A 25,809-nucleotide genomic window follows, 5' to 3' on the forward strand; every position below is an offset into this window, starting at 1 on the left:
AAATTGTTAAGTTAAACATCAGATCTCATAAGTCAATGAACAAAAACAGAAATCTAGCGATAAGATCCAACAGATATCTGCATGGCTAATTTACAGAATGGCTGCACAATAATAGAATAGCTACATATGAAAGAACACTCTACCAGACATAAATCCCCTTCGTGCAGTATCAAATATATATAAAACTAATAAATGTATTTCTTTAAATGTACTAATCAAAGAAACCTCAACACCTAGGAAAGAGATGAACCTAAATTCATCAAAAAAAGACAATGGCAAATAATTCCTGAGGGGTGTGGGCCAGCAGACAGAATAAAACCAGTTATTCACCTAAGTCACTCATTATCATATGGGAAAGTAAGGTAGAATCATACTAACCTCTACAACAGTTGATGAATCATTACAGCACACATACTTGTTGGCATCACCAGACACTGAATTATTTGGAAAGTGATACCTGCTCATTTCAGGTGCTGGAGCAAGTCTGTATTTGAAGTCTGTCATTAATATCATGAAAGCAAATTCTCAGAAGCAAGGGGCTGTTCTTAGCAATACAATTATGCTATAGCTCTGCAGCCACCAAGTATAAACAACAACAGCACCTTCCCTCCTGATAGTCATTTCTACCTCTTCCCTTCCTCTGACAGAGTTTTAAGCACAACCAATCCTTGATTTGGACACAATAGTTGTGGGGCTTAAGAATAGGACGATGTATGGAAACAAAATAGCAGAGACAGAGTAGGAACTTCTCTTTTAGCAGCAGTATTTAAAGACAGATGCAGGTAACTAGCTTGCAGTGCTTTGAGGCCAGGTTTAATACCGAAGTATTATTTTAAAAACACGTCACATACAGTGGTGGCTTAAGGTAGAAACTTACCATGGCTTTGGCACAAGTGTAGGAGCACTTGCTTACCACATTGCAGCTCAAGTGCTGGCAATTTCAGGCTTTAATGCAGGCCAAAGGTTCACACACCATTCACTTCATGAACAAACCAGCCAAAGAAACTGCCTCTGCCCCACTCACTCCCACTTTGAGCCATCTGCACCAGCCTCCAGCTAGCAAAACTAAAACAACTAAATCTGATTATCAGCACAGCATCCCTTCAACACTGAACTGATCCATGTTGGAAATATAATTGTCTGCAGAAGGTTATTCATTAGACCTTAATAGTCTTTACAGCACTGCTCCACAAAGTCATTCGATAGAGCTCAGCAAACAAGAGGCAGCAGCTTTTGGAGAGAGAGGAGGGGCAGCAGCACCATGACAATCACAGAATCAGTGAGCCAACACTGCAAAGGAAAAACCGTGAGAGCCACTTTTCTCTATTACTCTCAAAATTGCTTAATTGTATCACTATGGCTCCTGTACACAAAACTGTAGACTTTTGTTGCATCCAGATAGAAGAAAGATCACACATTGAAGCTCCAAACACCACAGTTTCACAACTTGGGGAATTACAAGTTGAAGTTTGCATCCTCACATTGTCAGATCAGACTGTGAAGAGCAGCTGTTCAGGAGCAGGCACATTACATACCTGCCACCTGTGCCTGCCTACCAGCAGCTGATTTCTGGATAAGCAGACAGAAAACTGGTAGTGACTACTTCACAAATTACCTAGTATTGAATAACTAGAGATCACATCAAAGCTTCTAATGTCTTTCCCAGGTAACTGGAAGTTCATCTGGAAGAGATGAAAGACTACATCCTAAGAGAATGGATCTGAGGTTACCAAGCACCAAAAAGTAATTACTGAAAAAAAAAAACCTGAGAGACCCAAATCTGTATGCAAACTTAATCACAATAAAAACTTACCAATTTTTTTCCAGGTCTTTAGAGGTGTCTGTGCTTGTAACAAGTGCTAAAACTCAAAAAACTATTCAATATGGTCAATCCCAACATTCCACTAAGAAAGGCTTTTTAGGAATACCTATATTGATCCAACCCATACTCCAATCAATTTCACCTCTCAGTTTTCTTCTACCAGTGTGCTAATACATCCTTAAATTTGCGTGTCAGCTGTGATATCAGCTGAGAAGCTTGTGTTATCCTAGCTGAATCAAAAAAATTAAAGACTGAATGCAATTCCACAAACTCTTCATGAAGCATATGACCATAAAAAAATCTCTAGAATTTGACTACAGAAGAGACATTTGTAGTCATATTAAATACAAGCCTATTTGTTTTTCCAAGAATGCCTTACAAATCCACACATAAGCCTTCAAATGAAGGCTTACATGCTGCAAGCTCCAAAGCTGCTGCATAAGAACAGCAATTTCAGTTCCAGAGACCAAGAAAGAAGGTGGCTACAGTTCAGTGCCTAATTTCCTTTTATTGGGAGGAGAAAAAAGGCGTGGAAGATTAGGACTTTTATGATTTCAACAAGCTTTATGATCGTAAAGTGGGCCATGACCTTTGAAGTAAAATACACAGCATATCCAAGTATGAAGAACAGTCAGAGTTCACTTAAACACATGGATCAAAAAAATTATGTGTATGCTCACCTACAACTCTCTTTTCTGTACTATGCAGATTACATGTATGCAGAAGGGCACCATCACATTAAGGAACTCAGCTGCGGGACAATCAGAGAGCACAACTCAGCTGGTTACAGAAGACAGAAAAGAACCAGCCACAGGTAATGCCTGTGTTGGGCCAAACTCTTGGCAAAACAAACCACATGAAACAGAATTGTAGCAGTTACTGAGCTGCAGCAGTATCAAACAGCTACTGCTAGAAAGGGCTACACTGGTCTAAGCAGAACACATGAGAGTCTGATGACAATCACAGACTGTACTGAGTTGGACCCTGAGATGGACAAGGACCATCGAGTCCAACTCCAAGAGTCACATCACATTTGAGGGAGCTGTCCAAGAGCTTCTTGAACTCTGTCAGGCTTGGTGCTGTGACCACTTCCCTGGGTCACTGTTCCAGTGCCTAGGTAAAGAATATTTTCCTAATATCCTACCTTAACCTGCCCCAGAACACCTTCATGCCATTCCTTTGGGTCCTGTCACTGATTACTAGAACCAAGAGATCAGTGCCTGCCCCTCCTCTTCTCCTGGTGATGATGCTGTAACTGCAATGAGGTGTGCCCTCAGCCTCTGCTTTCCCAGGCTGAACAGACCAAGTGCCCTCAGTGACTCTTCACAAAGCTTTCCTTCTAGATCCTTTCACCAGCTCTGTAGCCCCCCTTTGGACGCTCTCTATATCCTTTGTGAGTGGGAAGACAAAAGCCATGTGCAAACACAGGAATATCCGCAGATGCTCCTGAGGACAACACACAGGATTTACCACAGGACTCTGGGTACACACCTTGCATGGCAGGCATGTACTTTAGGGAGAGAAGATGCTACAAGTGCAATACATGCTGCACAAGTACAAGAGCAGTATATGGTAACTGCTTACTGCTGCTACCCTGGGAAAGGACCAGTGCTCTGTATTAAAGAGACCATTTCATTTCATACTGACAGGAAGAACAAATTCAGATAAACCTAGCAGACTTAATGTAAACACATTAAAAAGATTATTTATGCTGGAATAAAACTTTGCTAAATTCTTATTAAAATTTAGTAGCTTCTCATTGCCAAATACCACACATGCTGCAGAAATTTTATTAACGGGTTTGCTGCTTCTATTTTTAGAAACACACTGTGAAAGGCCACATCCATGAGTGTGCCTCCGTATGCAAAAGCGGCCACATTCATCACAAAGGATTAAAGAAATCAGCACTACAGAAATCACAGCAGTGAGAATTCCATGAAAGGAGCTGCTCTAAAATGTTAGATACACTGTGGTAATTTTACTGTCACCTCTAGCCCTTTTCCTTGCACTGCTTTGCTTAGACTTCCAATTCAGACTGTTGCATGGGTAAAAAGACAAAGTGTTTACTGCCAAAGTTAGAATTAACTGGTTTGAATCACATTTAAAGCTTTAAAAAAAACCCATAGGAGATAAACTTGTTTTATAAAACAGACTTTAAGAATAGATTTCTAATTAAAGATTTGTTCTTCTTGACAACTATTATCAAATATTTTTATTTACAATTAGTTAGTCACAACAAATTTGACAGTCCTTGTTTAAGATGCACTTAACACATCTACAAAAACAGTGTAAATCTTCATAATGTTTAAAAGTTGTTTGGGCTTGGGTTCTACCCTGCCCCCCATTAGCAAGTAAAGGATGCAATTAAACTTGGTAGCTTTTGCTTACTACATATAGGCGACAATTTGAATACTACTGAGAATATACAACTTTTCTTAAATTTTTTAATTTAAGAAAATAATTAATTTTTTAAAATTTTTAATTTAAAAGAATTTTTTTAAATTCTTTACCCTAAATTACCTTAAACCTTACATGTAACTTTATCTATTACGTTCAGTAGATTTCAGGCACACAGAATACTAAATATGATTTACAATAAATATTTCCAAAGACAGAACAGGTCTGCAGTGCTTCCCCAACAAGTCAATCTCCAGTCTCTCAGATACCTATGAAAGCATTTCCTGACATATTTTAGAATCTGCTCTAATTTTTATAGACATTAAACCCCATTACTTCCTAAACTTTTCAATCCTTTCTCAACTATAAGTATTCTTCAGAACTATACTCTTGAATTAAAACCAGTTTTTTTTCTAGGATTAATTTCTTAATGATGGCAAAACAAAAAACTGGAAACCTCACTGAAGACAGGCCAATGCTTTATGTTCCACCTAGTGAAATTTAAGTCAATAGATAACCTAGATAAAGCTTTTGTCACCCCAACAAACTGAACACATGAAATTTAGAAAAAACATTGTTTTTGTTGTACAATTAAGACAGAAAAATACAACATATCACTCAAATAAATATAGTAAAAATAAATTAACTTGTAAACATCTATAATAATTTCTTAAGTGCATTTAAGGCTTATCACCAGCTAAATTTAAATTGGCAATCCAAATACAATCAATAGACTTTTAACACTTCACCCAAACTAATTTCTCAGTAGCTCATATTCAAATCTAAGAGAAGCCCATAATATCAGCAGCTACCATGGGCATTTTTTTTCATACCAGCACAGACACAAATTCTCAACAAGCACAGCACTGGCACTACAACTACTAATTTAATATGATGACCTCAAATATTCATTTAGCCAGGGAAAATGCTGAGCAGCTGTTCCTTCTACAAAGGCTTACAGGCTTTTATAACTGAATTTGGTACTAGAAAAAGATTGTTGTGCACAGGTACACTTTTTCAAAAATAGAGGAGTTTGGTCAAGTACAATATATTAACAAGATTGCAGTCTTTTCTGGATCACACAACTTTCTTCTCACTTCAGTTTTATGTTATTGACATAAGAAATACAGTCAATCATCAAACCAAGCAAGAGTTGGAAAGTAGCAATTCCTCTCCTCAGGTCTGATGAAAGCCTCAGAGTACCTGCTATAAGCCCTAAGGCACACATCTTTACAGGGGTTCGGGGATTACATGCTAATGTCCAAACCTGGACAAACTCCCCTGCAGTCCATGAGTTCACCTCTGTAACCATGGAAATAACTAAGGTTGGAAGGGGCCTCCATTGTGTCCAAGCCCCAACTCAAAGCAGGGCTAATTACAACAGGTTGCCAAGGGCCATGTCCAACCATCTTCTTGAACTCCTTCATGGATGGAGATTCCACAACCTCTTTGGGCAATTTCTTCCAGTATTTTACCACCCTTTTGGGAAAAATTATTTTCCTTATTTGCAATCAAAATTTCCTATTCCTCCAAATTACACATGTTGCCTCTCCTACTATTACTACACACTTCCAAGAGTCTGGCCCTATTTTCTCTATATCCTGCAGCCAGCTAGTTAAGCCTTCTCTCTTCCTAACGTTGAGCAGACATAGCTCTCACAGCCTCTTCATTTCTTGGGGACCCTCTACTGGATTCACAAAATGAATGTGGTTACGTCAGCATCTTTCTGAGAAGCTCAAAACTGGACACCATTTGCAAGAAGTTAATGAGATTAAGAGTCTCAGGATCTTTTTTTTTTTCCATCAGAAGTACTTAAATTTTAAATTTCCACACAGATGTGAAAAAAAACTGCTCGCAATTCTGGACTCTAATTCCTTTTTACACCAGTGGATATGGTAGTTATTTAACACATTTATCTTATCCTAGCTTTCATCTGAAACGTGATTCACGTCACTGCTACCACTAAACCACTTGTAGCAAGAAGAACTTGCAGTATCTGCTGCAGACATCTTAAGTGTGCTCTCCAAAAGAAACTACACTAACCTGAATTCCAGCAAAAGCATCTTAGAAATCAGGATGAAGCCATTGTTCCCCTGCATCCTGAAGCAATCCCACAAGATGAACCTTTAAGCAGTTTGTGCTATTTAAGAAGAGCAAAAACAAATCACAAGACTACACAAACTGTTTTCTGTATATCCACACTAAAACTTCTAGGAAAGAAGTATCTGTGCTTGCATTTTAATAGCTGTTAGAATTCAGGACTTGTAACAGTCTTAAAGGAATGCAAATCCCACAGTCCTCCCACTTTTCTCAACCAAACTATTCCTTGTCTTCCTGAGGAAGCAGTACAAGACGTTGTTTACAAAGGCATGTATGTTATCTGGAAGTTGCTATAGGATGGTGTTTGAAAACCTTCTAGAAACACCAGGGAAATTAAAATTTGTTTATATAATTCCAGCTCCTATCTAACTGACTTGGAGCACAATAATAGATGGATTCAAATAAATTATCTTGGAAAATAAAGGCATCTTCTCCCATTAAAGATGTCCCAATCTCCCTATTCTAAGCAAGAAAACTATTTTCAGATGCAGCATTGGAAAACCATTAGTCATTTGCAAAACATTACCAGGGAGAAATACATTCCAGTTTAAAATTGCATTACAGAAAGAAAAAGCAATTTCTCCCCATTAATTAATCCCACAAGTTTCTTGATAAGGCCATAAGCACTATTTTTATATTGAACTCAACACTGTCCCCAAAACAGCAGAAAGGCATAAAAAGCAGAATCATGCACAACTTGAAGGGGTAACTTCACATCTCTTTTACTAAGATTTGCTCTCTTTCTCCTATCTATGTTCAACTCCTCACATCACAATACCCTTTGAGATGTCAGGTTTTTATCTTATATACTGCAGTATTACACCAGAGTTCTAAATCAATTTTAAGTCCATCCATAAATTACTATCCTTTCTAACCATTAACTCCCTTAACTGTATACAATCAGAAAAAAAGTCACTTTTCTCCAACATTCCACAATTTTTAATTTCTATATGGTTCTTCAACCTCTTTTAATTAAGGTGTTCATAATGAGATTAAAATTCAGTGAATGCAACAATCCCTAAACAGATTAACTTCAAGCAGGAGCCAAGTAATTTGAACACAAGATACCTCAGGAAAGCAAAGAGCTGTTATTTATCTTAGTACTTCAGCAGAATGTTTTTACTGTGCTCAAACTCTAACTCCAAATGGTCACTTTCCCAGTCACTGATGATATTTCATTAATCTCCAAGGTAGCCAGAGCCTGTTAATGCACAGTTTTAGTAGGCAGCAAGCTTCCCCCCTCCTCTTACCAAAGAGGTTTAGCAGTTCAGAAGGAGACAAATACAACCTCTTTGAAAATTAAGTGAACAATTTCACTCTCTTCTGTACATGCTGGAGTAACAGTAAAGAACCTACTCTATAACAAATACCACCCTTAGTGGAGGAAGTATCATAAAGACACATTTGAATTTAAGCTTTATTTTTTTTTTAGAAAAAAGGAAGCTTTATTTAAAAAAAAAAAAACCTGAACAACATAAACAAACAAATCAAGAATTAAAAAACCCTCGAACTTACATAGATAACCTGAGCAGAAACATCCTAGGTAGAAGAGGACTCTTTTTTCACACAGTTCAAAGTGGGTAAAGCTTTCCTGCACTATCAAGCCCTATTGGGGAACATGGTAATGCACTACTGTGTCTCTGAGCTCTCCCCTCAGAAGCTCCATGGTTTTCCAGATAAATTGTCAATGACTGCAACATTTCTTTAAACTGACGGTTTTCCTTTCCCCTCCTCTTCCCATCATTTCAGCTAGATCTCATTTTACCTCTTATTTCTCACACAAAACCCATTAAAGGCTTTCTTGAAAAAGTTCTTTTCCTCATCCTTACTTTTCTGTGTGTTTTTTTTTCCTACTAAGTAACAATCACATTCTTTTGTGCAAGCTGCCTCCTTTTTGGTACTTGCTTACAGCTGCAGATTCTCCAGTGCTATATGGGATAAGTATGTAGTATATACATACACAGCAAATACATTCAACACAAAGTGGGCATTCACATGTTTCCCTTCTTCTGTAGAAAGGCACAAAAAACAAAACTGAAAAGGCAAAAGACCAATCAAGTAGCCAAATCTGTGATATATCAGCAAACATCTTTTGGCAACTTACCACCATGGATTCTGTCTGAAAAAGCTGGACATAATTCGTTCCCCTAAACAACTGCTTCTTCCAGTCCAGTTCTAACCTCCAGACCCTCACTTTGAAAGTCAGCATAAACATAAAATTATGGAGAAAAAAATGTAATATTCCTAATTACAAATCTGTTTGACCTGCAAACAGCTGGCAGAAATATGTAAAACTTTCCTACACTCTTATATCTCACACTGCTGCTACACTTTGGATTTTTGGTAAGAGTTCTCATGACCACTTCTCCAGTGATCCCTGACCCATTTTAGAAACAGTTATCTCAAATGCCTCAGGTCTCCAAAACATATCTGAGCATACTATCATGTGCAAGCTACTAAGTGAACAGAACATCTCATAAACCAGCAAGGTTTTTAAAGCTTCCTCAGTCCGAAATCTACGTTTTTTCCCATTCACATGCTGCATCACCATTTTCCTGATACATACGTAAAAAAGCCCCTGAGGAAAATGCTTCCCTACCTCACTTTCTGTTCTGAAGTAGAAGAATATAACTGTATTCAGACGTTCCTCTTTAGAAAGCACAGGGTGGGGAAAAACTCTCACAGAAGAATACTCTCCAGCACCACGCTTTGTCTTATTATAAAGATTTACATGTAAGGTTTTATAGCCAGCAGGGCTTGGTGTTTGCAAGGCAAGACTACCAAAGCCACAGCTCCCCAAACCAGTACAAGCTGACACTGCTGCCAAACGAAGGTAATGAAGGTACTGTACCTCCCCGCATTTGTTCACTTCCAGTATGGTGCTGTATCTCCCAAGGGCCAGGGCAAGACTATGAGCATCCATCCAGTCAAAGGAATACAGTAAGTATACTCAGTTAAAGATAACTCAGGGAAAAAAAAGTTTTGTTATACCCTGCATCAGTTCTCAATCCAGTTCACACAGTGAGTGCACAAGCCCCCACTGAAAAAATAGAAGGGACAGCAGAGGACTGAAAAACAGAAGCATCAGGAGAGATGATAGAGGTAGGCTTTTCTCAAGCAGATTGAGGTGCTTAAGGAAACACAACCTTCTGCTGAGGCTGAATTCATGACAATCTTTTACGTTCTTTACACTAGAACACCAAACTTGAGAGTTTTGCACAGAAACAACTGAAGTCTGCAAGCACAAATACACACTTGCATCACAGGCTGTTAGTACAGCCAGATGGGAAGCGCTGCATCAACCACCAACTCTGCTCTAGAGGGAAGTCCCTGCTCAAGGCTACTTGTACCCACAGACCCGCGCGTCGCACCTGTAACAACGAAACACGGTGAAGGACTGCTAAAACCTTTTCTCCTAAACCACGGACTTACTGTGCTACAGCGAGGTGTAAGTTCAAAGCTGCGGCACCAGTAAAAGCCTTGCAGTAAAGTTACAGCCGTGACCCGAAGGACAGTCATTTCCCATGCCGCCACCAGTGCGGTGAGCGCTCACCCTCCGGGCGCTGCCCTCTCTCCACAGGGGAGGGCCGACGACACAAACCACTGGGTTCTGCCGACACCCCTCACAGCCACACCGCGGTGCCTTCCGGGACCCCGCCGCCGCGCCCCCCACCCGCCCCAGCGCCCCCCGTTCCCCGCGCTTACCTGGGTGCCGGGCGGGCCGCGCACGAAGCCATTGCGGAGCGCGCCGTGGGCGCCGCAGCCGTTGGCGCGGGGCCGCTCGGGCCGCTCCATCGCGCCGGCCCCGCCGCGCCCGCTCCGCCGCCGCCCCCGCCCGCCCGGGCCGCGCCGCGCCGCACCGGAAGCGCGGCCCGCGCTGCCCCAATCGCCGGCGCGGGCGTCACGCGAGGGGACGGGTCCCGCCTGGACGCGCCGACGCGCGTGCGAGGTGGGCGGCCGGGGCCCAATGAGAGCCAGCGCGGTGCCCGGGCGGGAGGGGAGCAAGGAGAAAGGAGGGGCTCCCCCAATCGCGAAGCAGAATGCCTGTGGGGAGGCGGAGACAGAGGGTAAGCATTGCCCAATCACTTGGCAGGGATAGGACGGGGCGCGAAGGGGAGGGGAATAGCTAGCCAACCACAGCGCGAGGCTGAGGGAGGGGCGCGCGAGAGAAGCAGGGTCCGCCCAATGGCGGAGGGGGGAGTGGGGCGGGGCTGGGGCGCAGCCAATGGGCGGGCGCGCGTAGGGAAGGGGCGCATGGCGCTGGTGGTAGCGGGGCCGCTGGGGCCGGCCCGGGGCTGAAGGGATCTGCTCCACCCTCCTCGGTCCGCTCCAGAGCGCCTATGAGCGCGTTACCGCCCGCCCTGGGCAGGGGGCTGGGGCCAACGCGGCGCGGGTTGGTGCTGCTGCCGCCATCACCATCCCTGCCGGGAAACCGGCAGCCCTGGCTCGGGCACGCTGGTGGCTGGAGCGCGGAGAGGGCCGGGGTGGGTAAGGCGGCGGGCAGCCCCTCGCCGGTTCGTGTTGAGGGAGCTGATGAACGAAGCGGTTCCTCCGAGACGTGGAGGGCTGTCCCAGGACGCCTTGGGCTGTGTCCTAATGAAATCATCCGACGGAGAGCCCCGGGTGAGAGCTCCAGAGAGCGTTTTGGGGATCAGACCTAGTTACTGTAATGCCTTTGCCGCGGCTCGGGAGAGATGTGTCTAGGCACGAGTCCAGTAGGACACCGAAGGCCTTTGCAGGGCACCCTGCAGACCAGCCTCGGGCAGAGCTTAATCCCGTGGGATTTACACTTGGGCTGAAGACTGGCGTGAGCCTGACCGCCCTGCTGAGCGGTATCGCCCCCGGCAGCTGGAGCTTGTTTGTGTACAAACGTGTTTTCTGACAGGGTTTGAAGAGATGTACTTGGTTCAAAGACCAGGTAAACTAAATGCTAAACTAAATAAATGTATTTAGTTCGGGAGTGCGTGACACCAACCTCAGTGCAGTTTGAGTGACCAAGCATCAGGCAGACTAGGCCAGAAGGAAACCACAGTGTGAATGTCTGTATTTGTGCACTATTAAATACCTGTATGTATCCTGGTGAGGGAGTAGGGAGCGGTTCCCGAGCTGCAGGGGTGTTAATTGGCAGAAAGTAAACAGCCTGACACATTGAATCACACTGAAAAGATGGAAGAGTGTGACCTTTGATTTCTCCAGTGTAATTTAGAGGGAAGGGCTGTGGTTTGTCTTTGTACTTAGCAACAGGGGAAAAACAAAATGAAGAGTTATCAGGTTCAAGCATATGAATTTGAGAGAATGGGCTCATCCTTTTTTCTCTGATTTGCTACTATTGATAGTTATTTTTATGTATTATAGTCACATCTTGGAGCCTTTGTCATGGATATTATTACAAATTTGGTATGAACATGCAATGCCTAACAAGTGAATGAGCTTCTGTGAAAGACAGTCATTTTTCTTCCCTCAGGAAGACAGGAAAGCTTCAAAACAGCCTGGTTTCAGCGTATTTGTAGGCAGCAGTGCCTATCCAGTCTGCTTCATGTCTCCATGTCCCCTTTGGACAAGAGGGCTCTTTGTAATGAGGGTGCAAACACAGCCTCAGCGGTAACAAGTGCAGGGTGGGAGTTTGACCTTGTCCCTTTTCTTCTGTCTCTGGCCACTCCCATATCTGGACTGCCACTGAAGCAGGTATGCACTTGCCTCAGCAGCAAGCTTTCTTCACCTGGTTTTGACATGAAGTGAGAGACAGCCACCAGCTCAGATGGGCTGGGCCATGTCCCATCTCTTGTCTTGCAGGCTGGGACCACGGGGCAGACTGGTGTTACTAGGAAGGACCTTGGGATCAAAGCAGCAAACACCCCTGCTTAGCCCTTGAGTACCTGTGCAAATGGACTGGCTTTGGTGTAGGTGCAGTGAGGAGCACTGGTGGGGGAGAGGCACAGGTGATTTATTTCTGGATGAGCAGGGGAGGGCTTTTGCAGAGTTGAAGTAATCTGTAAGGAAACTAATAAATAGAATTAAAAAAATAAGAAAGAGAAGCGTATTAGGGGACCACATATTGTAAACTTCCTGAAGTATTTTTTCCCCTGTTGCCATAGTTGGCTATAAGCATTTTCCTCCTGCCTCCTCTCCCTTTGAACAAAACAGATTGAATTGTACTCACTAGTTTTTGGCATGGGGTGCAGATGGTCCATCAGTCTGCATTCACAAGGCATATGTAGGGCCACACCCTCCTGCCTGCCCACCTGCACAGGGACGAGTTTCACCTGCTAATGCCTTACTTCCAGAGAGGATAAGCTGCTTCACCTGCCAGGCACAGAATCTCACTGCTGTGTTGTCTGTTAAAGCACAAACCTTCTCACATGTAGTACCTACAAACCACTTCATCTGTCCTTGAACCCAACTAACATGAACCCTTAGAATGTGATGGTTTCAGTTTTGGCTCGGGAAATGTAAATAGCATTAAAGGACCTACTGGTTAGCTCATGCAGGACTGTACAGACTTACACTGCAGCTGCAGTGCTCCCCTGCAGAGGGATCTCACCCTGCCCTGAGCATGGGGCCAGCACAGCCTGGTGCTTTAGGGGCATCTGGTCCCTTCCAGCACAGTGCAGGGGACATGCTCACACTGGGGCTGCAGTGACAGAAGAGTCCAGGATATCCATGGAGACAAGTCACAGCACAGGGATGCCATCCCAGGGCACAGCTACTGCCACAGGCAGCACCGAACAAATCCCACAGAGCTCCTGGAATCACACCTGCAGGTAACTAATATGGCTCTGTGCAGGGCACAAGACACTGTGTACACTGGTGGTTGCAGCTTGTGCCTCTGGACCAGGCAGTTGCAAAATAGGGAAACCAAAAGAAATCCGAAAAGCAAATTCCCGTTTTAAATTACATTTTAAGTCTCAAGGATACTATTCCAGTGAGCTGGCAGAGCAAACTGCCTTTCTCTGCCAACTGAACAACATCAATATCACCCAATGTGAGTGTCAAAAAAGGCAGAGATCCTGATCATAGTTTACAACCATGGGACTGGTTTTTTGCTGTAGAGGTGGGGGACAAATGAGTCATCATTTGGCTCATAAAAGCGTCATCTTTATTTGAGGTCAAATTCCTGGCATGTTCATGTTTGAGTTGGAGATGGAGGCATTAGGAATGAATGCACCAGGAAGCCCTGAACACCGGGCATGGATCAGAGAGGTGAGTTGTGAACTTTGGAGACAGCAGAAGGGTGTGTTCTGGAAGGAGCAATTGGGCAGCAGACTTGAAGTTTGTGAGCTCTGAGAGAGATCCCACTCAGAGCAAGATTGCTGGTCGCTGCAGTCCTGGAGAGCTCCAAGGGTCTCACTTAGGACTGCACTTCACTTAGGGTCATGAGACAGTTGGCTTTAGCCATAGTAATTTTCCATCTTGGCTGCAATTCTAGTTGCTTCTGCTGTCAAGCTTTCAAAGAAAAAAATCACTTGGGTTGTTATTCAGGCAAGAAAAGTAAGTTTCCAAAGCTGTTTGTTGAAAAGCAGGAGCTGATTAGATGGTTCTTGGGAGCAGACAGACTTTCTGATAAGCTCAAGAGGAGCTGAGCCCAGGTACTGTTCATCAAGGCTGAGGCCTGACAAGCATTTCTTACACTGTTGTACATCCAGAGGCAGGGAGGAAGGGAGCATGCACCACCAGACCTTTCTTCAGACCATTCCAAAGAGCAGTTTTTCAATAGGCTTTAGTCAGGGCTGACTACCCTAGCTTTGTTTGGAGCCTCCTATGCTTTAACAGCTTTTACTCATGTTCCATGTCCCCAAGACTTCTGTACAAAACAGTACTTACTTAGAAACTGTCATATCTGTTCCCATCCCACCCTCGTCAGTTCCATTTTCTGGATATTTGGCCCTCCTTTGGCCAGTGACTTGTGCAGTGTTTTGGAATGGAGATGGCTGTTTCTCTGCAATGGAACCAGGCTGTATCTTCTAGCCAGCTTAAGACCAGCAGTAACATCCATCCACTTTCACTGCATTTCACCAAGCTGTGGAAAGATGACTGGGGGTAATATCAGAGGAAATGGAGAGGTTATATTCACAGCCTAATAGAGGTTATAACAGCACGGAAATTATAGAATAAAACACCGTTGCTGCTCCCTGGATGGAATGTGGTTGGTGTGCTCAAAACCTATTCCACAATGATTTCCCACTCCCACAGTCTGCAACCACAGCACTTGCTAAAGGGGATGAAGCAGAGGGTGGAGTGGAGACACCTCATTTAGGCACTGTTGAAATCCTTCCAGGGAGGGGAACTCGATAGCACTTGGCAGCTGAGAAACTGCATAAAACCTGTCAGCCAAGGGAGACAGGAGATGTCCTGCTGCTGAGCCAACAGCTGTGGTGAAATCATGCTCCTTGGATGAACATGGTTCATTATAGCCTAATTGTAACATTAACACACACCTCCACCCCAAAGTTACCCACCCCCAAGGCACAACCACCTCTCATGGGGCATGTGCTCTGTATTTTTGACTGTATGTTTAAAAACAAAGTGAGAGAATTTTACACCAATCAGTAACAAAGCTCTTGTATGACTGTCATGACCCAAGCTCCACCTAAATGTAGAGAAGTAGTATAGAAGTAAGTTGAGAATGAGGAAAAAGTTAGGGAAGACTCCATCATATCAGTTGATAGGCTGAACCTGTCTTCTTCCCTGTGGAGACACCTATTGGGCAAGAATCGAACTCTATGCATGCTGAATATTTTATTGGGGATTGGAGGTTGTCTGTACATTGCTTTTAATGTTTTTGCAGTCAGATACTATCACCAGCACTCATCAAACTTTAGCCTGTCACAGTTTTATATTAATAAAGTGTTATTCCATAAATTCTGAGAGTCCTTTATGGGCACTGAAAGTTGCCAGAAGTAAATATTGTACTCAAATAAAGACCCTTATGCTGTTGGTGGGTGTCCCTAAGTCAGTGGAACCACCCTACAATCCAGCAGGACTGCTCAGTGAAGGGTCCCCATAACAGGGCTCTGACAGGGCCTTGCTCAGGCACAAGGATCTCAGCTTTCCTGGAGTGTTGAGAGACAAATTAACACTGAGGGTCGAGTAAATCTCTCTACACTAAGGGTTAAGGAAATCTCCCCTTTTCACATGACACTAACTCATTACACCACCTGCTTTTTCTGGAGCCTGAATTTTTGATCTTTGTTTATGCCATCACCATGTAACTCTATGGTTTTGTGTCTTTTTAGGTGGCTTACTGGCACTATTGGGCCAACAAAGGCTCCAGGAACTTTGTACTTGCCACAGAGAAAAGCTGATACAAGTTAACCTTGCCAGAAAAAAAAATCTTTAGTTTGGTCCTACCATGCAATTCACTTTGTATCAATGTCAGATACATAGTTTAGTGCAGCAGCATTTGGGAATGGAGAAACATGTTTGGGAATGAATGACTGAAATGTGATCAGTTATTTCATCATTCTTGGCTTAAGTTGCCTTTTGTAAAAGGAAATATGGCCTGAGAGGGTCTGATGGCAAGATACAGGAGTACTGGCAGAATGGAGGTGTAGTCAGTGCGTGTTTACTTGGGGTACCAGTTGGAAGCAAGGTAACCTCTGTAACTTCTGATCTCATATTTGGTTTCTGTGGTGTGTAGTTAATCACCCGTGCTGTTTCAGCTTTCATGTCCATCCTCCATGGACATTCTTTGTTGTTCATGCCTATTTCCACTCAGGTTGGTGAGTGGAAAAGCAGTGTACTAGAAACTTTTGGTCTTCAGGTTAGTTTCTGATGGTGCATCGAAACAGTCCTCCATGCCCAGTGATCAGGGCTCCCAGTGCATTCATTCCTAATGCCTCCATCTAAAACTCAAACACAAACACATCAGGAATTTGACCTCACATAATGGTGAGGCTTCTATAGCCAAGTGATGACTCACTTGTGTCCCCCTCTCTGCAGTAAAACAGTCCCATGGTTGTAAACTATCCTCAGGATCTCTGCCTTTTTTGACAGCCATGTTGGGTGATATTGAACTAGTGGGTTCATTTTGTTTATGCCTTGCTTTCTAAGTCCATAAAATGAGAGTAGTGAAACCATTACTGTTCCCACCCCCCCTCCCCATCCAGGATGAAGTGAAAGGCTGCATCTGTGCGGTATAAACAAAGCCCTAATTTACATGTAAATGCATGTGATATCGCTGTAGCAGCAGAGTTGTAGCAGTGAAGCCCTCCTTGTGTGCAGGCAGCTTCTGTCAGCAGAATGAGGCTCTTTTTTGAGCAGAACTTTACTAGGCACCATCAGCTATATCAGCAAAACCACTGAATACCAATATAACTACATCCTCTTTAGGACCTCAAGGCCCATAGTATCTTAATTTCTAACTACTTTCTAGGTGCTTAAATACTTTTGAGAATCTGCACCTACCTCTTGGGTCTATGGAAGTTGCCCTCTTTCCATCAGAACCCTGGCAAACAGGTTCAGAGCAGATGTGGTCTCACTTTATCAGTGGCTGCAGAGTGCTCTCAGAAATTCTGGTAAAGAGCCCAGAGCCCAGCAGAGCATGATCAAACTGCTATGACTGACTTCAAGGGCAACATAACTGCTGCTGCTGCTTCTGACAGTGCTGTTAGTACTGCAGGAAACTGGACGGGTTCTTCCTTATTCACCTCTTCCTGGGAGAACAAAAAGTGGTGTTCCCTTCAAAATGTCTTTGTTGATAATTTTCATTTCATCCTGTACTGTTACAAAGGTGGCACATGAGAAGACAGCATACTGTAGAGAAGAGAGACAGTGAGGACAAGGCTCTACTACCTGAGCAGTGACCAAACCTTAGCTTAGAGCCGAAGGAAGGAGCAATTTGCCACCTTTCCAGTACCAAGCGCAGTTTTGCAGGTTTTTATTTCCTACCTCTCTTTAGGAAAAAATAAGTGAAGGAAGAAGATGGAAAAGTTGGCAAAATACATGGCTAAAGTTCTGTTTTTGTTTTTTTTTTTTTAGTGCTCAACTTTCTACTTGCAGAGAGAGTCAGTTCAACTCATCCAGCAGAAAATTATCTCATGGAAAATTTTCTTCAGGCTTGTGAATTGAACTGACTTGGTAGCTGGAGGAAGGTGGCCATAGATTAGACATAAGGGGAAACTACCCCATCTGTGCAGCAAACTGCTTTTGAATTACAAAAGCTAATATTAGGGGTGATGGGAACACAGAGAGAACCTGAAGTTCAGTTCAGAGAAAAAGGTCCATACAGGAAAACAGAAGGCTGCTGTCTCTCCTTTTGGCAAGCATATTATTATAGATAGGAGAGAGAGAGACTGCCATACCGTGAAATGGGGCAAGGGAGAAATTTAACAAAGCCCTTAACTACCCATAACTGGGTAGTTAAAAACTTTCCCTTCAAAGTCAAAGGAAGTAAAAGCCATACTTAACCTGAGGAGATGACAAATGTTAGAGGCTGTGCACTACCAAGAGGGACAATCTACCCCAGGACCAGGGATTGATACTTGGCCTTCGATCAGAGAGACAGTGTGATGCTGCAGGCAGGACTGAGCCCTCACTGCTCACAGTGTGTGTTGCTCAGCAGCAGCCAGACCGGGCTACAAAGCTCGCTGTCCTTGAGCCTCCACTGCAGGAGAGACATGTCTGTGTCCAACGAGTGTGAGAGGAAACCATGGGAAATGTTTCATAGGTACAAATTCATACGAAATTCATAAATATTCATAGGAAAATCACGTCTCCAGCGACGATGCTGGCCGGCGTGGTTGCTGTATCGGGCATGGCCATAAGAGGGAAGTGTGTGCTCAGGCATTAGGAGCTTTCTCTGGGCTGGAGCAGCCCCAGCTGCGTTGGCTGTGGGGTCTGCAAGCACCATGGATCTGCCTGGGTCACACCTCCTCTGCAGGGCTATAAACAGGGCCAGTGCCTTCGGAGACATGTGAGCTCAGCCACAGCCAAGTGTGCAGGTAGTGATGATGGGGATGGGATGAGAGGGGAGCAAGGGTGGGAAAGTGAATTGTCACTTTCTGGAGATAGGGGAGGATGAGATGTGCAACCCTGAGCAGCCCCAAGAGAACTGGAGATGTCTTGTCCAGAGATGATGGGCAGTCAGGTGGGGAAATCTCATTTCAGTTTTCTCCTTACACATATACAGATGTCTGGTTGTGTTAGCTGGATCATACTCAGATTAGGGCATTCAGGCTTGAGGATAGTGACATTGAGGTGCTTTTAGGAAGGGTAGGGGACCTCAGGAGAAAGAGAGATGAAGTCAGTAAGCTTGAAAGATTTACAAAGAGGAATAAAGGTCCAAAAGGATATGGGCAGGCAACCCTGCTAGGGAGACATTTTGCCTGAAGCACTTCTCATAGCATTTTGTTTGCCACATGAATAGAGCACACAAGCCATGTAGCAGTAACAAATGGGTCTTGGTTGTTAGCAGCCCTGTCAGACTCAGGTGACTGCTACCCTCAGTCATGGGCCATCCCTGACTGCCTGCCTTTGTTACATGCTTGTTAAAACTCCCCACTGCACAAGGCAGAAAAAGGACACTTCCACCATGTAATATGGGAATTGGAGACTTCACCAAGTCTGTGCCTGCTGACTCCCACGGACCCTGTTAGCTGGAGCTGCTAAGTGAGTATGGCTGAGGAGTTTCTGCTTGCCTCCTGGAGATCCTGCAGGGACCCACAGGGTGCTTTGAGGAGAAACAGTACTAAGATTGATTTCCTGCAGTTACTTGCCAAGAAATATGAGCAGCAAGGTCCTGTCAGAAGCACCAAATGACTGGATCACCAGCTTCCCTTGTTCATGCCACAGCATGAAAACAAAATGCATCTAAGAATTAACTGTACAAGAGCTGTGTGGTGGCAAGGCTGGGTGAGACAGGGTGGGTGCATCTTTTGGTGCCTGGCTGAGCATGTGCTGATCTTGTGCTCCCGGAGAGCTCCTGCACATCTCTCTGTGCAGTAGAGGGACCTATAGTTGTAGGAGCAGGGATGAGGTGGCTATCGAGAGGCAAAGGTGATATGAGGGGGGGAGAGCTGGAGCAATGTGAATTGCTGAGCACATATATGTTGTGTATTATCTATAGGCAGCGGTGGTGCCTAGCAGGGATGTGTTGTGTAGTTGTGGGCTGCGGGCAGGGGGTTGCTGTGCTGGGAATGGCTACAAGTAACCACACGGGGTCACTTGGCAGTTAAATGAGGCGGAGAATTGCCATGGCGACTGCACTCCTCTCCCTGACAGAAGCCAGGCTTCCAGGCAGTAATATTTGTGCATTGCTCTAAAGACCCCAAACTCTCTCTCCCTCTTTTTGGAGAGGGTGAGGACCATGCTGCCCTGTGTTCAGACTGGGAGAATGGTGAACACCAGGATATGGAGTGGTTTCTGCACATTTCAGCAGAAGAGGCCACTGTCTGGGTACCTCCTGCACTGGTCACTACTGCAGTGCATAGACAGAAGGGCTGTGGTTTCAATTACTGTGACACAGTGTGGTTCTTGCATTGTGTGTCCACTTAGTGTCCTCAGGAGCAGCAAGGTCTGAGCCAGCTGCCAGCCCTTAGGCCCAAACTGCACATGAGTAGAGAGCTGTGTGTTGGAGGACATCACACCTGTGCTAGAAGAGGTGCTCCAGGGAGAATCACAGTGAACAACTGTAAAACCGTGTCTCTCGGGCTGTTGTTTGAGTCCACTCTGGCTAGCTATGGACCCTGGCCCACATGGTCTTACATGGACAAAATCAAAAGATGAGCAGTGCTCTTCTCCACGTGTGGACGAGTGTCCTGTTTATTGGCTTGGAAAGGGACACCTTTCCAAGACTCTGGTGACCCCCCAGGTAGAAAAAGAACCCATTCTCTTCTTGCAGGGGACTTTTATACCCGAGGGAATGGGAGCAGGGGAAGAGAACTGTAGCCAATGGGATACCGTTGAGGAGGGGCGAGGGGAGGGGTTGCCAGGGGACAGACCACCAGGGGTATAGGGCAGAGGGATCATCCAGTGCAAAACAACTTAAGAAACTACTTAGTGCAATCCAACAAACAACTCCAATCCCGGTGCCGCCAGGAGCCTGGAGCTCACCAGCAACAGGTACTGCAAGACTCCAAGGACAGACAAAAGACAAATGTGCACCAGAACATTAGGCCTTTTTGCACCTAGTATATTCACACTTGCTTTTAGTGCCCACGTGGAACATGTTCTCTGTTCTTACTTGGATCAAATCATGTCCTGTGCTGTCTTCCTGGCAAAGAAAGTACAGCTGCAGCTTTCAGGTACCACAGGTGCTGAGGTGTGTTCCTCAAAGACTTCTATATTTTATCTTCAGAGACCTTACTCCTTTCATCTTCAGAAGCCTTATTTCTTTCATCAGTTCTCTAGTTCTAAGTGGTCTTTGAGGCCACACACATATAAATCATATTTCTCCTATGTTCTTAGAGGTTTAGGGAGATGGTTCCTTTGTGATCTGTGAGGAAAACTTGAAGGAGGAAAGGCTTTGTGGACTAAAAATGTTTGGAGATGCTTGGTTTGGGGAGCAACACAGATGCATCCTGCACAGCCTCATGTGAAAAACCTGGAAAGAAGAAACCAAGGCGATGGTCATGTTGGTCCTGCAGGTTGAAGTACCACAGGAAACCAGGGAAGTGCTGCAGACCAGCAAGTAAGTCATGTCACTTCTGCTGCACTGGTATTTTGTAGACATGCAAAACACAGCTCAAGGCAAAGGTCCAGAGCTTCTCCTCACTGATGTGCCCATTGCAGCATCTTCCCTTGAGTACTCATCTTTTCCCTGTAAAAGTTTTTGTTTAAATCACAGAAAAGCATTCTGGACTCTGACAAACAGGTATTGTCATCTTGCAGAGGGTTGGCAAAAGAACAAATAGCTGCACCTCAGTAGAGGTTCAGCAGTCTTTCCACACAGCACAGACTTGCTAATTTGCATGGTCATGAGGTCTCATTGGAAAGATATTTTTAAATGAAAAAGCAAGGAAATGATGCAAAATAGTTTTGAGCATATTCCAGGAGATAGCTAAATTTTTCATAGTGAAACCCAATAATAGATCAGTCTGTGTGCTATGAACCTCTCATCACAAAAATATATCACAGGAGGCTTCTGCTATCTATTCTGGGCTCAGCACTGACCTTGGCTATTAGATCTCAATTAAGCATGTATGTGACTAATGCTTCTTTCTCTTACACTTTTCTGCTGCAGAAAATAATATTCATGGACTCAAAACACAAAGTACTTGCACAGTCACTCTCCAGATGGGACCCCTGGTTTCTCAGTATGCACATGAAAAAAAACCAAAACATTTCTACTGTGAAATTCAGAGAAAGGAAGTATTAAACATCTGTGGAGCCAAAGATTGCAGCTTTCAGCACTGAGTCCCTCTGCTTTTCCTGAATGGTGTGCAGTGATGCTTGCAGTTGCAGGCAGGGTTGAGGAGGGCACAGGGTCAGAAAGAGCATTCCATATCTTCACTTCTTTATGCTTGCTCACCTGGCATCCTTCTTTCCCTTAATTTCTTCATTATCATTTTGATCTAGGACAAGGGAAGAAGTGCTAGTGAATTTGACAGTGGTAGTAATAAGACTATACAAGACTTGCTTGGGTGTTTAAGACTCCTATGCAAGCCAGGGCCTGTCTGCAGACTTGTTCCACTTTCAGCTCAGGTAAATGCTGAACCATCAAAGCAGCATGCCAAACACAGATCTCTCCTGGAGCATAATTACACTGTTGGGCCAGGAAGGGCTTGGAGGCAGTCATATCCCTACACTCATGTTTGACAGGTCAGGTCTGGGGACTAGAGAACTGGTGAGCCTCACCTTTATGCCTGGGAAGATCATGGAACAGATCCTCCTAGAAGATACACTAAGGCACATGCTATGCCAAAAGCAAAAGGGCTGCCAGTTTTTCACCAGTCTTGTGATGAGGATTTGATGGAGCAATGTCATTGTGAAGAACAGAAGTTCTCCTACAAGGTGGAACAAAAGCCTTGCTTTTAAGGGGCCTGAGGTGTGTTTTCAGCTATGTGGACTGAAAAGAGGCTTATTTGTGTGCAGCATTCAGCAGGCTTTAGAATGGCTGCAGATTATTTGCAGTAGTGTGGCTAAAATCTTCCTGACCTGTCATAGACACCTGACAATCAGCAATTCTGCCAAGTCATGTTTCATCATAGCAATGAGAACAAGCTGACAAACTCAAACCAGTCATCACAAGATTGGTGCAGTTCTCTGACAGCCTTTCCGGGTGCTGGTTATATTTGACAAAAGGTCAGGCTAACATCTGACTAATTTTAGAGGAATGTTGTCTGAAAAGGGGGAAAAGGCCAGTGAAAATGAAAATGTACTGACTGGAGTGGCAGAAAACTGTATCTCAGCTAGTCTCAGCCACTGGGACCAGATAAGATGATGCCAAATCAATTCTCTCTGTTCCAGAAAAGATGGGACATGCTACTCAACACCTGGTAGTGAGGTGTGTTAGATTTTGGTGCTTGTCTCATATTCAGTGTCTGGTTTTTTTCCATTTCTCTGCCTGCCCAGGCCGTGGTGAGCAGTCAGACTTTGTCCTTGGAAGAAACTATTTCCAAACTTTTTTTTTGTTACCACTACTGCTAAAAATGTCTTGATGCTCCACTCAGGTTTACTTTTTTTCAGCTCCATTTTGTGATTTCTAGCTCTCATAATCTCAGAATTTGTCTAAGAAGTTATCCCATTATAAACCAGTGAGTCTTTCCAAAATTTAAATTCTGTCTGGACACAAATCTAACTCCAAAGCTTTAGCATCAACCAGCACCTCTGCCTGGACTGATTGTTTTCAGCAGGAACAGTGCATTGAAAGATGAGTCTCCTTTCCAGGCTCTGTGCTCTTTTTTGGCTACTCAATCATTTCCAAATCAATAGCTGTCTCTGATTGCACCCCCTCCCCTCTAGATCCTGCTCTTTGCTACCTCATTTTGGTTTTAATTTGCCACAGCAAAATTGCAGTCATTTTTCCCCCATCCTAATTAAGAAACCTATCTGTTAAGGAGAAAGAAAACAAAACCAAAATCTTCTTAGCACAGAACAGAGGAGGAATGATTGGTGAGATGATCACCTCTAGAAAGACAAGGTCTTTATTGATTCTTCTGGCCTTCCTCAGTAAATACAGAGTGAGTTTTTTAAATTCACCTACAAGGAAGCTAAAAGCTAATGTAAAATACTTACTTCTCAACATCAGAGGAGAGATAGACTGTATGTCTTCTGAGCTGACTCACTTTTTATTCTCTATACATAGTTCAACAAGAATATTTGGAGAGTGTTTCATTGTGCCTCATAGATTCATGAAATTATTTCGGTTGGAAAATACCTCTAAGACCATCAAGTCCTTCCTAGTGGGAGGTTGGACTAGACACCTCCAGAGATCCCTTCAACCACCATTTCTGTGGTCCTTTACCTTCTGTCCAGATGAGGATGCAAGAAAACACCTTGCATGAGCAAAGCTGTTACTCTGTTACAAAGAGGGCAACTTTTATCTCACCCTCAACTTTACCAGAGGACATACGAACATATTCTTAGTCATTGTTCAATTCCTTATATAGAAAAATGGTTTATTAAGGTATTTGTGATTATTATTTGCTGAATAGAAATAATTAAACTTATTTTGTACTGTGCTAAACTTGTGTCAGACACATCTAGTGCCTCCTTGTACCGTATCTATAGCATTATGCTATAGACTGTTTTGAACCAGCTTTGGTCCTTAGGATTTATGGAGGCATCAGCAGACCATAGATGACTGTCACTGTTTTTTTCTCTCTTCTTCCATAAAGATTATTAACTAAAAAAAAAGGCCTTTATATATGGGTCTTTTGAGGCCTCTATCAACGTATTTTTCTAGATCATTAATGTCTGCAGGCCATGCACTTCTGTTAACTTTTGAGGTAATGTGTTCAGATTCAGGAAAGTTTCACAATTTCATCAGAACTAAAGTATGCTTAGAGCACACTAAATTATTGCTCAATTAATTTTGCATCCTAATTAAATGGAAGACAATCTTATCCCTGACAAGTCTCTTTTCTGGGTTAAATATATCGTGGTTTAGGTGTGATGCAGAGAATAACTTATACGAATAGAACCAGACTGATCTGAGCTGCTGTCTGCACTACAAAAGATTCTGGGCAGCTTCACCCCAGCTGGGGCAGTGTGATGTTGCTGTTGTCTTGGCAGTCCCCACCCAGATTCCTTCCCCAGCCTCTTGCTTCTCTTTACCTACTAGCTCAGCAGAGCACACAGCAAAATAGAAGAGCTTAGGTGCACCTTACTACAATCTTTAGAAAGATCTGCTGTGAAACAGTGAGGAAAAAATGTCAACAAGCTCTTAAAGAAAGGAAAAATACCTAAGATCAGAATCATTCCAGCAGCAGGCACAGCTTTAGGGACTACCTTGCCCATAAGTTACTGCCTGGCAGCACAGAGCACGCAGTAAATCTGTCTTGGGCACTAGCCAGCAGTCCAGTTGTAACACTGAACTGTTCTAGTACAGCTCTCTCAAGAGGACTGAAAATTTTTAGTTTGTGCAGGCAGCTTCCTCTTCTGCTTCTAGTATTCATCCCGCTTCACTTTCTTATTTAACTGGAGATTTATTTTCCCTTTATTCTTGATTTAAAAAAAGCAGCAATTGTTGGACAGCTAGCTTTATCTATAGATCACATAATGAACAGTGTACATGTGATAAACAATGTGCTTCATTTCCAGGTGGCTTTGAAAGAAACACATGCTTATCGTCCTGTAATCAACTCATTACATAAATTTTCTTGCAGAATTGGTCCAGATGTCCTGTTCTTTCCCTCCTCTCCCTCAGAGGAATTACAAACTACAGAGATTATCTCAACATGCACCTATATGAAACCAAGCAATTATTTGTGGTACCTATAGATACAAAAATTTGATCAGTGCTATGGAAAAATCCTTTTATGTCATCACAAACCCAAGAAAATGCGGTGCCAATGTCAGACTCTGAAAGCTCTGTGGAATAGGTCAGAAGGTCCTGAGTACATTACTGGATGCAGCCCAGTACTCCCTGCCTTCTTCCCAGGACTTACTGACTCTTTGAAATTATATTCTGGAAGCACAGTTTGCAGAGCCTGCAGAAGTCCTGTGGTTTGCTCACTTGTACTCCCCTCTGCTCTGGTTACAGAACCAATGATCCTGCTAGGCTGGCAGTTCAGAAAATTCTCTCTTCTTATTGCTGTTTCCCATGGTACACGGATGCTTTTTTTTTCCTAGGTCATGGACTTTTCATTTTCTGGGTGTCTGATACAGAATTAGATCAGGGCTGTCTAACAAATGCATTAAGTAAAAAGCTTGACTGCAAGTAACTCAGCAAATTCTCAACTCAGTTACATCTAAACATAAGGCTTCAATGGACTAGATACTTCCCATGGCCAATTGCTATCAGTAGTTCACAGCATTTACAATTTTTAACTGCAGAGGGTAAACAGTATACTTTCTCATCCTTGAATCACAGGAACAACTGAATCCCGGAA

At 43.7% G+C, this 25,809-nt stretch overlaps 1 protein-coding gene across 3 annotated transcripts in view; it reads right to left on the minus strand.

The window, feature by feature from the left end:
• Positions 1-10,156, minus strand: part of SPTLC2 (serine palmitoyltransferase long chain base subunit 2) — a 77,893-nt gene extending 67,737 nt beyond the window's left edge. For all 3 annotated transcript variants that reach the window (XR_009486996.1, XR_009486995.1, XM_059850069.1), the window contains exon 1: positions 10,025-10,156. Coding sequence is in view for 1 of the 3 variants with exons in the window: in XM_059850069.1 (XP_059706052.1) it covers positions 10,025-10,114 (90 nt within the window). In the remaining 2 variants the exon portion in view is untranslated. The remainder of the gene's footprint in view (positions 1-10,024) is intronic.
• Positions 10,157-25,809: the final 15,653 nt, after the last annotated feature.

Source organism: Haemorhous mexicanus, chromosome 6, assembly GCF_027477595.1.
Source record: "Haemorhous mexicanus isolate bHaeMex1 chromosome 6, bHaeMex1.pri, whole genome shotgun sequence".
Classification (NCBI taxonomy): Eukaryota; Metazoa; Chordata; class Aves; order Passeriformes; family Fringillidae; genus Haemorhous; species Haemorhous mexicanus.